The sequence below is a fragment of the Cinclus cinclus genome, chromosome 36, assembly GCF_963662255.1.
Source record: "Cinclus cinclus chromosome 36, bCinCin1.1, whole genome shotgun sequence".
In the NCBI taxonomy this organism is placed as follows: domain Eukaryota; kingdom Metazoa; phylum Chordata; class Aves; order Passeriformes; family Cinclidae; genus Cinclus; species Cinclus cinclus.
The window spans coordinates 253,833-265,700 of record NC_085081.1 but is presented as its reverse complement, the minus strand read 5'-3'; the positions used below and the strand labels follow the sequence as shown (position 1 = coordinate 265,700).

The window sequence follows — 11,868 nt, the reverse complement described above, 5'->3', positions numbered from 1 at the left end:
GTTGACCACCACAACTCTTGTTTGATCTCCAGGACTCTTAGATGACCATCATGATTCTTGGTTGACCACCACGATTCTTGATTGACCCCAATGACTCTTGGATGGCCACCATGATTCTTCATTGACCACCATAATTCTTCATTGACCACCAGAACTCTTGGTTGACTACAACGACTCTTGGTTGATCCCAATGACTCTTGTTGACCACCAAGACTCTTGGATGGCCACCATGATTCTTCGTTGACCACGATTACTCTTGGTTGACTACCATGATTCTTGACTGACCTCCAGAACTCCTAGATGACCACCATGGCACTTTGTTGACCACCAGGACCCTTGGTTGACCCCAATAACTCTTGGATGACCACCACAACTCTTGGTTGATCATCATGATTCTTGATTGACCACCATGACTCTTGGATGATCACCATGATGCTTGGCTGACCACAACTATTGGTTGACTACAACGACTACTGGTTGACCATCCTGATTGTTGGTTGACCTCAATGTCTCTTGGTTGACCACCATGACTCTTGGTTGACCACCACGACTCCTGGTCGACCAGAGCCACCTCCGCAACTTTCTCCAAAACGCCCCCTGAACTCCCAATCACCTCCACCCACCTCCAGAACCTCTCCACCCTCCCACACCTCCATCCCACCACCCCTAGGACACCTCAAGGACTCCTCCCGGAGACCCTTCCCAGCTCAGTTGAGGAAGCGCCGGCAGCGCCGGGCGCCGCAGTTGCAAGGTAGCTTGGCCGCCGGCTCCTCGATGGGGAACTTGTAGTCGTAGGTGAGCTCCTCGCCGCGCAGGATGCGGCGCAGGGCGAAGATGACGATGCGCTTGTGGCCCTCGACGTGGATGACGCGCGAGTAGCAGTTGGGCTCGCACGAGTGGTTGATGAAGCGCGCGGCGCTGCCGTGCATGGTGGCGTCCACCACCTCGGCCTCGTCGATGCGGAACATGTAGCAGCCGATGCCCTGCGGGGACGGCGAGAGGGTCAGCGCGGTGGGAAGTGACCGGAGGTTGGGGGTGTGGTGAACGGTTGTGACACGGTCAGGAGCTGGGGACAGTCATGGGTTGGGGATGGTCAAGAGTTGAGGTCATGGTCAAGGGTTGGGGTCGTGGTCAAGGGTTGGGGTCATGGTCAAGGGTTGGGGTCATGGTCAAGGGTTGGGGTCGTGGTCAGGGGTTGGGGTTTGGTCAAGGGTTGGGGTTTGGTCAAGGGTTGGGGTTTGGTCAAGGGTTGGGGTCGTGGTCAGGGGTTGGGGTCATGGTCAAGGGTTGGGGTCCTGGTCAAGGGTTGGGGTTTGGTCAAGGGTTGGGGTCGTGGTCAGGGGTTGGGGTCATGGTCAAGGGTTGGGGTCATGGTCAAGGGTTGGGGTCTGGTCAAGGGTTGGGGTCATGGTCAAGGGTTGGGGTTTGGTCAAGGGTTGGGGTCGTGGTCAAGGGTTGGGGTCATGGTCAGGGGTTGGGGTCGTGGTCAGGGGTTGGGGTCATGGTCAAGGGTTGGGGTCATGGTCAAGGGTTGGGGTTTGGTCAAGGGTTGGGGTTTGGTCAAGGGTTGGGGTTTGGTCAAGGGTTGGGGTCATGGTCAAGGGTTGGGGTCGTGGTCAAGGGTTGGGGTCATGGTCAGGGGTTGGGGTCATGGTCAGGGGTTGGGGTTTGGTCAAGGGTTGGGGTTTGGTCAAGGGTTGGGGTCGTGGTCAGGGGTTGGGGTTTGGTCAAGGGTTGGGGTCATGGTCAAGGGTTGGGGTCATGGTCAAGGGTTGGGGTTTGGTCAAGGGTTGGGGTCATGGTCAAGGGTTGGGGTTTGGTCAAGGGTTGGGGTCATGGTCAAGGGTTGGGGTCGTGGTCAAGGGTTGGGGTTTGGTCAAGGGTTGGGGTTTGGTCAAGGGTTGGGGTCATGGTCAAGGGTTGGGGTCATGGTCAAGGGTTGGGGTCTGGTCAAGGGTTGGGGTCATGGTCAAGGGTTGGGGTTTGGTCAAGGGTTGGGGTCGTGGTCAAGGGTTGGGGTCATGGTCAAGGGTTGGGGTCATGGTCAGGGGTTGGGGTCATGGTCAGGGGTTGGGGTCGTGGTCAGGGGTTGGGGTCATGGTCAGGGGTTGGGGTCATGGTCAAGGGTTGGGGTCATGGTCAAGGGTTGGGGTTTGGTCAAGGGTTGGGGTTTGGTCAAGGGTTGGGGTTTGGTCAAGGGTTGGGGTCATGGTCAAGGGTTGGGGTCGTGGTCAAGGGTTGGGGTCATGGTCAGGGGTTGGGGTCATGGTCAGGGGTTGGGGTTTGGTCAAGGGTTGGGGTTTGGTCAAGGGTTGGGGTCGTGGTCAGGGGTTGGGGTTTGGTCAAGGGTTGGGGTCATGGTCAAGGGTTGGGGTCATGGTCAAGGGTTGGGGTTTGGTCAAGGGTTGGGGTCATGGTCAAGGGTTGGGGTTTGGTCAAGGGTTGGGGTCATGGTCAAGGGTTGGGGTCGTGGTCAAGGGTTGGGGTTTGGTCAAGGGTTGGGGTTTGGTCAAGGGTTGGGGTCATGGTCAAGGGTTGGGGTTTGGTCAAGGGTTGGGGTTGTGGTCAAGGGTTGGGGTCATGGTCAGGGGTTGGGGTCATGGTCAAGGGTTGGGGTTTGGTCAAGGGTTGGGGTCGTGGTCAGGGGTTGGGGTCATGGTCAAGGGTTGGGGTCGTGGTCAAGGGTTGGGGTCATGGTCAGGGGTTGGGGTCATGGTCAAGGGTTGGGGTCGTGGTCAAGGGTTGGGGTCATGGTCAAGGGTTGGGGTTTGGTCAAGGGTTGGGGTCGTGGTCAAGGGTTGGGGTCATGGTCAAGGGTTGGGGTCATGGTCAAGGGTTGGGGTCTGGTCAAGGGTTGGGGTCGTGGTCAAGGGTTGGGGTCATGGTCAAGGGTTGGGGTCGTGGTCAAGGGTTGGGGTCATGGTCAAGGGTTGGGGTCATGGTCAAGGGTTGGGGTCGTGGTCAAGGGTTGGGGTCATGGTCAAGGGTTGGGGTCGTGGTCAAGGGTTGGGGTCGTGGTCAAGGGTTGGGGTCGTGGTCAAGGGTTGGGGTCATGGTCAAGGGTTGGGGTCGTGGTCAAGGGTTGGGGTCATGGTCAAGGGTTGGGGTCGTGGTCAGGGGTTGGGGTTTGGTCAAGGGTTGGGGTCATGGTCAGGGGTTGGGGTCATGGTCAACAGCTGTGGACACTGGAAAGGGTTGATTTCCCTTCACGTTTCCCTCCATTTCCCCTCACGTTTCCCGCCATTTCCCCTCACATTTCCCGCCATTTCCCCTCACATTTCCCGCCATTTCCCCTCACATTTCCCGCCATTTCCCCTCACATTTCCCGCCATTTTCCCCCTCACATTTCCCGCCATTTCCCCTCACATTTCCCGCCATTTCCCCTCACATTTCCCGCCATTTTCCCCCTCACACTTCCCACTTTTCCCCCTCCTTTTTCCCACCGTTTTCCTTCCCTGTCTCCCGTTAGGAACGTGGCCAAATGTTGGGATCATTCCCTCGAGTTTTTGGGCTTTCCTTGCCAGTTTTTGGGGTTTTTCCTCCCAATTTTCGTGCCCTGTCCTTTCCCATTTTCCAGTGCATCCCAAATTTTTGATGTGTCCCTCTCATTTTTGGGGTCTCCTCCCTCATTTTTTTTGGCATTTTTTTCCCCCCTCCTACTTTCGTGGCTTCCCCCCATTCTTGGAATCTCCTCCCAAACTTTTAAGGTATTCCCCCAATTTTTAGGCCGTTCCTTATTTTTCAACCTTTTTTTTGAGATACTCCCCCGATTTTTGCGCTTTCCCTCCCAATTTTTTCAGCTTTCTCCCCCAATTTTGGGGCTTTCTCCCTCGATTTTTGGGGCGTCCTTCGCGTTTTTCCATTATTTCCCTATTTCTTAGAGCGCCCCCAATTTTTTTGACTTCCCCCCATTTCGGAACGTCCCCTCTCCATTTTTTCAGGTGTCCCCCCCCGTCCCTATTTTTTGAGGCATTCTCCTCTTTTTTTTTTTTCCTGTTTTTTTTTTTTTTGGGGTGTCGTTGCCATATTTTGGGGTCTTTCCACCCGAATTTCGGGGTCCCCCACCCCCCCCCCCCCCCCGTGCCCACCTTGCTGTCGTAGAACTTCTCCCGCTTGTCGGTGAGCACGGAGCGCACGACGATTCCGGAATATTCGATCACCATCTCCCCGGCCTCGATGTTCCTCTTGCAGAACAGGCCCCGCCCGTGGATGGCCGAGCTGGAAATGGGGGATCAGGGTCACCCCCAAATCTGGGGAACCCCCCCCCCCCCAAAAAACAAATCCCAAAATCCCCACAAAAATTCACCTGGGAATGGTGAAAACCCCACAAGAATCCCACTAAAAACACCCCAGGCCTGCTAAAAATCCCCCCCAGGTGTGCCCGAAAGCCCTCCAGGTGTTGCCCAGGTGCCCCCAGCTGTGCCCAGGTACCCTCCAAGTGTGCCCACGTCTGTCCCGTATGTCCTCAGGTGCCCCCAGGTGTATCCCAGGTATGCCCGGGTGTGCCCATGTGCCCCTCAGGTGTCCCCAGGTGCCCCCGGGTGTAACCCAGGTACCCCCAGGTGTCCCCAGCTGTCCCTCAGGTGTGCCCAGGTGCCCCTCAGGTGTGCCCAGGTGCCCCCAGGTGTATCCCAGGTGCCCCTCAGGTGTGCCCAGGTGCCCCCAAGTGTAACCCAGGTGCCCCTCAGGTGTAACCCAGGTACCCCCAGGTGTCCCCAGCTGTCCCTCAGGTGTGCCCAGGTGCCCCTCAGGTGTGCCCAGGTGCCCCCAGGTGTATCCCAGGTGCCCCTCAGGTGTGCCCAGGTGCCCCCAAGTGTAACCCAGGTGCCCCTCAGGTGTAACCCAGGTACCCCCAGGTGTCCCCTGCTGCCCCTCAGGTGTGCCCAGGTGCCCCTCAGGTGTGCCCAGGTGTCCCCAGGTGTATCCCAGGTGTGCCCAGGTGCCCCCACTCACCGATAGACCCCCACTGCCTCCTTGGCCGTTCTCTTCAGGTGCCGGAAGCGCATGGCCATGGGCAGCTCCAGGCTGGTGGCGCGGCTGGGAGGGTGTCAGGGGGTCCCCAAAATCGGGGGGACCCCCCAAAACCTCCCCCGAGAAACCCCAAATCCCAAAAAAACCCCAAATCCCTCCCCCCAAAAAAAACCCTAAAAGCCCCCACGGGAACCCAGTAACCACTCCCAAAATTCCCCCACCATGGGCAGATCCTCATTAGGGCGATCCCCTAAAATTGGGGGAACCCCAAATCATCCCAGATAACCCCAAATCCTCCCCCAAAATAACCCCCAATCCCCCCCCCAAATACCCTAAAATCCCAAAACTGCCCCCCAGAATCCACCCCCACAGTGGGACGCTCCTCGTCAGGGGAGGTGCCAGGGCATCCCCAAAAATTGGGGGGGGGCACTCAAAAATAAAAAATCCCAAATAACCCAAAACCCCACAAAAATCTTTCCTCTCCAAAAAACCCCATATCTACCACACCCCAAAATCCCAAAAATCACCCCCAGATCCCTCACGGGGACACCAAACCCATCCCTAAATCCCCCAAATTTTGCAGAACCCTAAAGATAACCTTCAGGTGTGTGACAGGCACCAGGTCTACCCATTGATTTCTAGGGGGGTGATTTTGGGGGGGCGTCTAATTGGATTTTTGGGGTCTCTGAGGGGGATTTTGGGGTTTCAGGTGCTTGGGAGTGCCTGGAGGTGTCACCCAGGGGTGCTTGAGGGGGGTCCCCAGTATTTTGGGGGGTAGCTATGAATAATGATGGGAAAATGAGAAGTGCTTAATATATAGAGACATCAGGTCTACCCACAAATTGTTAATAGACATCAGGCCCACCCCTATGGTTAAACTGGAGAAGCATCAGGTCTACCTATAGGGTTAGAGCAGAGAGACACCAGGTCTACCTACGCAACAATGCCATTGCAGACAGACACCATGTCTACCCATGCAACACTAGCGCTCCAGCCTCCCCATAAACTTGAATTGAACTGACATCAGGTCTACCCATGGCAAGGGTGTGTGACCACTGGAGAGACACCAGGTCTACCTAAATGAAAGACATACTTGTTTCCTTATAGCTAATTACGGCATTAATGTCATCACTCTCATTGATCATCTCCAAAACCACTTAATCTGGGAAGGGGACAATATCTGGGAATAATGTAAAATAGTGAAGTTTAAAGCAATACATGTCATCCTTGTGTTCTTGAACTGTCCATGCTACCACGTGCAAAGCAACCTGCCTTCTGGAGGACAGTTCCTTTAAAATTAAAGCTTTTCTGGATTTGTGGTATCTAAAGCAGGCAGACTGGATATATGCTGGGTGTTACCCCTCTTGCCTTGTGCTGTTCTGGCATAGGTCCTTGCTGTCCCTCAGTTTCTGTGCATGGATATATTGTAGTGCAGCTTTAAATGGTGTGTCCATCCTGTCCTGAAAATTCTTAACAGATTGATTCTAAAACTGTTTTCTCAGAATAGCAAAAATCCAATTAAATGAGATGAAAAAAACAGGTTTTTTACCACCCTGCCAGAAGAAATTAACGTTTGTGAAAGTGTGTGTGTCAGAGCAATACATAAACATTTGTCACCAGCCCATCAGGTGCATGCAAACCATGTGGCACAGTGGTAGGCAGCATAAAAAACCAAGACGTTTGCTTGGGCAAAACTTTCCCTGACCTCCTGACAGGTACTTCCATAATGTTCCCTGCGACCCATTCTCCTGCACTATTGAAAATGGAAGGATTTCTCCAGTTCCTTCTGCTTGGCAAAACTTCCTGCCTCAATAATTTTAACAGACAAAAATGACGTTTTAGAAAGGTCATCAGGTCTACCCGCATAGAAATGCACGGGAGGGACATCAGATCTACCTACGTAGAAGTACAAAAAAGCCATCAGGTCTATCCACAACGTAGTACAGGAATGACATCAGGTCTACCCATAGACAACAATGAAAATGACAGCAGGTCTACCCACATAAACGTGTAAGAGAATGACATCAGGTCTACCCACAGACAGCAATGAAAGCGACAGCAGGTCTACCCACATAAACGTTTAAGAGAAGGGCATCAGGTCTACCCATGGACTGGACGTGCAATGGAACAACATCAGGTCTACCCACAGCAATATGAAAATGTCATCAGGTCTACCTACACACCGATACGGGAATGACAAGTCTACCTATATAAACCTATAAGAAACTGACATCAGGTCTACCCATGGACTCTTGGGGGCGGCAGAACAATTTTGGGAGGGAGGTGCCCCCAAAATTCGCGGGGTGGGGGAGGGGCACCCATGGGTGGGTGGGGCCTCACCGGGTGGGCTTGAGCTGCACCTCATCCTCCTCCTCCTCGCGGGGGGGAGGTCCCTGGGGGAGGGCGCGGTGCTGGGACGCCAGGAAGCTGAACATGTCGAAGGTGCACTTCCTGTGGGGGAGGGGCAGGGTTAGGAGGGACCCCTCCCCCACCCACAGGGACCGACCCCCCCCCCCCCCCCCCCCCCCCCGAGTTGTCCCCACCCCTGTGGTGACACCAAAGGGGGCTCTATGGAGCGGGAGAACACGGGTGAGCCCTCCCAGTATGGCCCAGTGCCCTCCCAGTGCCTCCCAGTATGGCCCAGTGCCCTCCCAGTGCCTCCCAGTATGGTCCAGTGCCCTCCCAGTGCCTCCCAGTATGGCCCAGTGCCCTCCCAGTGCCTCCCCAATCCCCTCCCAGTACGGCCCAGAGCTCCCCAGGCCCATCCCAGTCTCCCCCCCCGCCAAGTCCTCTCCCAGTCCCTCCCAGTTCAGCTCACCTCAGGTAGAGCTCAGCACGGGCGCAGCCCGAGGGGTTCCGGGGCGGGGGCGCGTGGGGGGGGTCCCGGCGGGGGGGGTGGTACCGGAACCGGTACCGGGAGCAGCTCCCGGCCCCCGGCAGCTGCTCCAGCAGGAAAACCACGGCGTCGTGGTGGATGCCCAGCAGCCGCAACCCGCTCATCCCTGGGGGGGGAGGAAATGGGTCTGGGGGCTTCAAAGGGGGTCTGGGGGGGGGGTGTAAAATGGGATCTGGGGGGTGTAAAATGGGGTCTGGGGGGGGGGAAAATGGGGTCTGGGGGGGTGCAAAATGGGGTCGGGGGCTCAAAATGGGGTCTGGGGGTTTCAAAATGGGGTCTGGGGTCTTCAAAATGGGATCGAGGGGGTGTAAAATGGGTCTGGGGGTGTAAAATGAGGGCTAGAAAGGGTCTGGGGGATCAAAATGGGGTCTGGGGGATCAAAATGGGGTCTGGGGTCTTCAAAATGGGATCTAGGGGGTGTAAAATGGGTCTGGGGGGTGTAAAATGGGGTCTGGGGGTGGAAAATGGGATCTGGGGGGTGCAAAATGGGGTCTGGGGGCTCAAAATGGGGTCTGAGGGTTTCAAAATGGGGTCTGGGGGCCTTAAAATGGGGCCTGGGGTCTTCAAGTGGGGTCTGGGGGGTTTCAAAATGGAGTCTGGGGTCTTCAAAATGGGATCTAGGGGGTGTAAAATGGGTCTGGGGGATCAAAATGGGGTCTGGGGGCTCAAAATGGGGTCTGGGGTCTTCAAATTGGGGTCTGGGGGCTCAAAATGGAGTTTGGGGGCATCAAGATTTTGGGGTGGTTTCCGGGTTTTTGGGATGATTTTGGGGTGATTTATGATGGTTTTAGGGTGACCTGGGGTAGTTTTTGGGGTGGTTTTGGGATGATTTTGGGGTGATTTAGGGGGATTTTAGGGTGACCTGGGGTGGTTTTTGGGGTGCTTTAGGGTGATTTTGGGGTGGTTTTGGGATGATTTAGGGTGGTTTTGGGATGATTTTGGGGCGATTTAGGGTGGTTTTGGGATGTTTAGCGGTGGTTTTAGGGTGACTGGGAGAGATTTTGGGTGGTTTTGGGGCGATTTAGGGTGGTTTTTGGGGTGATTTTGGGTGGTTTTTGGGGTGATTTGGGGTGCTTTAGGGTGATTTTGGGGTAGATTTGGGGTGATTTAGGGTGGTTTTAGGATGATTTTGGGTGGTTTTGGGGTGATTTTGGGTGGGTTTGGGGTGATTTAGGGGTGGTTTTAGGATGATTTTGGGTGGTTTTGGGGTGATTTAGGGTGGTTTTTGGGGTGATTTTGGGTGGTTTTTGGGGTGATCTGGGGTGCTTTAGGGTGATTTTGGGGTAGATTTGGGGTGATTTAGGGTGGTTTTAGGATGATTTTGGGTGGTTTTGGGGTGATTTTGGGGTGGTTTTGGGGTGATTTTGGGTGGTTTTGGGGTGATTCTGGGGTGGTTTTGGGGTGATTTTGGGGTGGTTTTGGGATGATTTTGGGTGGTTTTGGGATGATTTTGGGTGGTTTTGGGGCGATTCTGGGGTGGTTTTGGGATGATTTTGGGTGGTTTTGGGGCGATTCTGGGGTGGTTTTGGGGTGATTTTGGGGTGGTTTTGGGATGATTTTGGGTGGTTTTGGGATGATTTTGGGTGGTTTTGGGGCGATTCTGGGGTGGTTTTGGGATGATTTTGGGGCGATTCTGGGGTGGTTTTGGGGTCTCACCTGCAAAGCTCAGGTGCTTCAGGTGGGCGTTGGCTCGAGCCTCCTGCACCTGCTCCAGCACCGCGCGCCAGGCTCCTGGGGGGACGGGGAGGGACCCCAAATTCATCCCAAATCATCCCAAAAATAATCCCAAAACATCCCCGAATTCATCCCAAAAATCATCCCAAAAGATCCCCGAAAATCATCCCAAAATGCTCCCAAAAATCCCCACCAGAACCATCCCAAAATCATCCCCAATTCTTCCCAGAATCGTCCCCCAAAAAAAATCAACCCAAAATCATCCCAAATCAGCACAAAAATGATCCCCAAATTAATCCCAAAAAATCATCCCAAATCATCCCCAAATTCCCCCAAATCATCCCAAAAAATCACCCCAAATCATCCCAAAAAATCACCCCAAATCATGTCCAAAATCATCCCCCAAAATCATTCCCAAATCCCCCAGAATTATCCCAAAATCCCCCCAGAACTACCCCAAAACCCCAGAAAATCATCCCCAAAATCATCCCCAAAATCATCCCCAAATTCATCCCCCAAATCCCCCAAATCCCAAAATCATCCAAAAATCCCTCAAATCATCACAAAATCGTCCCAAATCATCACAAAATCATCTAAAATTCCCCCAAATCCCCAAATCATCCCAAAATCATCTCCAAAAATCCCCAAAATAATTCCCAAATCATCCCCAAAACCACCCAAAATCATCCCAAAATCATCCCCAGATCCCCCAAAATCATCCCCAAATAATCAAAAAATCCCCAAAATCCCCCACATCATCACAAAATCGTCTCCAAATACCCCAAAAAAATCCCACAATCGTCTAAAAATCCCCCAAAATCATCTCCAAATTCCCCAAAATCCCCAAAATCATCCCAAAATCATCCAAAAATCCCTCAAATCATCCCCAAATCATCTAAAAATCCCCCAAATCATCCCAAAATCATCCCCAAATCATCTAAAAATCCCCCAAATCATCCCAAAATCATCCCCAAATCATCTAAAATTCCCCCAAATCCCCAAATCATCCCAAAATCATCTCCAAAAATCCCCAAAATAATCCCCAAATCATCCCCAAAACCACCCAAAACCACTCAAAATCATCCCAAAATCATCCCCAGATCCCCCCAAATCATCCCTAAATAATCAAAAAATCCCCAAAATCCCCCAAATCATCACAAAATCATCCCAAAATCGTCTCCAAATACCTCAAAATAATCCCAAATCACCTAAAAATCCCCCAAAATCACCTCTAAATTCCCCAAAATCCCCCAAATCATCCCAAAATCATCCAAAAATCCCTCAAATCATCCCCAAATCATCCAAAAATCCCTCAATTCATCCCCAAATCGCCCAAAACCATCCCCAAATCATCCCAAAATCCCCCAAAATAATCCCAAAATCATCCAAAAACCCCCCAAAATCATCCCCAAATCATCTCCAAATTCCCCCAGATCCCCCAAAACCAACCCCAAATCATCCCCAAATAATCAAAAAATCCCCAAAATCCCCCAAATCGACCCCAAATCATCCCCAAATAATCAAAAAATCCCCAAAATCCCCCAAATCATCCCCAAATTATCCCCAAATCCCCCAAAAATCATCCTCAAATCATCTAAAAATCCCCCAAAATCTCCCCAAATCATCCCGGAATCGTCCCAGAAACGCCCCAAAAATCCCCCTAAAAAAATCCCCAAAATCCTGCCCTGGGAAACCCCAAAATCCCCCCGAACCAGCCCAAAAAAATCCCAAAACCCAGTAAAAACCAGTATGAACCAGTATAAACCAGTATAAACCAGTACCCTCCAAACTGGGAGCCGTTATTCTCAGCCCCTCCCAGTATAAACCAGTATAAACCAGTATAAACCAGTACCCTCCAAACTGGGAGCCGTTATTCTCAGCCCCTCCCAGTATAAACCAGTATAAACCAGTACCCTCCAAACTGGGAGCCGTTATTCTCAGCCCCTCCCAGTATAAACCAGTATAAACCAGTATAAACCAGTACCCTCCAAACTGGGAGCCGTTATTCTCAGCCCGTCCTCGCTGCTGATCTCGAAGCGCAGGTGGGGGAGGGGCGGGGAGGGGGCGGGGCTGGGGGGAGGGGAGGTGGCCCCGCCCCCTCCCGGGTGGGGGAGGGGCTCGTCCTCGTCCTCGGAGCTGGGACCTGTGGGGGAGGGGAGGGGAGAGACCCAAAATCAGCGGAAATCGACCCAAAATTGACCCCAAAAAGACCCCAAAATGACCCCAAAGTTACCCCAAAAATGACCCCAAAATCAGCGGAAATCGACCCAAAATTGACCCCAAAATCACCCCCGAAATCACCCCCAGAATGGCCCCAAAATCAGCAG

The 11,868-nt window shown here is 53.2% G+C and overlaps 2 protein-coding genes across 2 annotated transcripts in view; one reads left to right on the top strand and one right to left on the bottom strand.

Moving 5' to 3' along the window:
* Positions 1 to 674: 674 nt before the first annotated feature.
* KMT2B (lysine methyltransferase 2B) lies at positions 675 to 11,618 on the bottom strand. The gene is made up of 7 exons (XM_062512382.1): positions 11,526 to 11,618; positions 9,524 to 9,598; positions 7,790 to 7,973; positions 7,312 to 7,422; positions 4,954 to 5,037; positions 4,089 to 4,218; positions 675 to 983 (listed from the first exon to the last, which is right to left on the bottom strand). Exons 3-7 carry the CDS (start codon positions 7,969 to 7,971, stop codon positions 708 to 710), a joined length of 783 nt encoding a protein of 260 aa, XP_062368366.1. The 5' UTR covers positions 7,972 to 7,973; positions 9,524 to 9,598; positions 11,526 to 11,618; the 3' UTR covers positions 675 to 707.
* Positions 11,619 to 11,849: 231 nt separating this feature from the next.
* LOC134055866 (B-cell lymphoma 3 protein homolog) overlaps positions 11,850 to 11,868 on the top strand; it is a 10,366-nt gene continuing 10,347 nt past the window's right edge. Inside the window, exon 1 of the mRNA XM_062512335.1 lies at positions 11,850 to 11,864. Coding sequence (XP_062368319.1) covers positions 11,850 to 11,864 — 15 coding nt within the window. The remainder of the gene's footprint in view (positions 11,865 to 11,868) is intronic.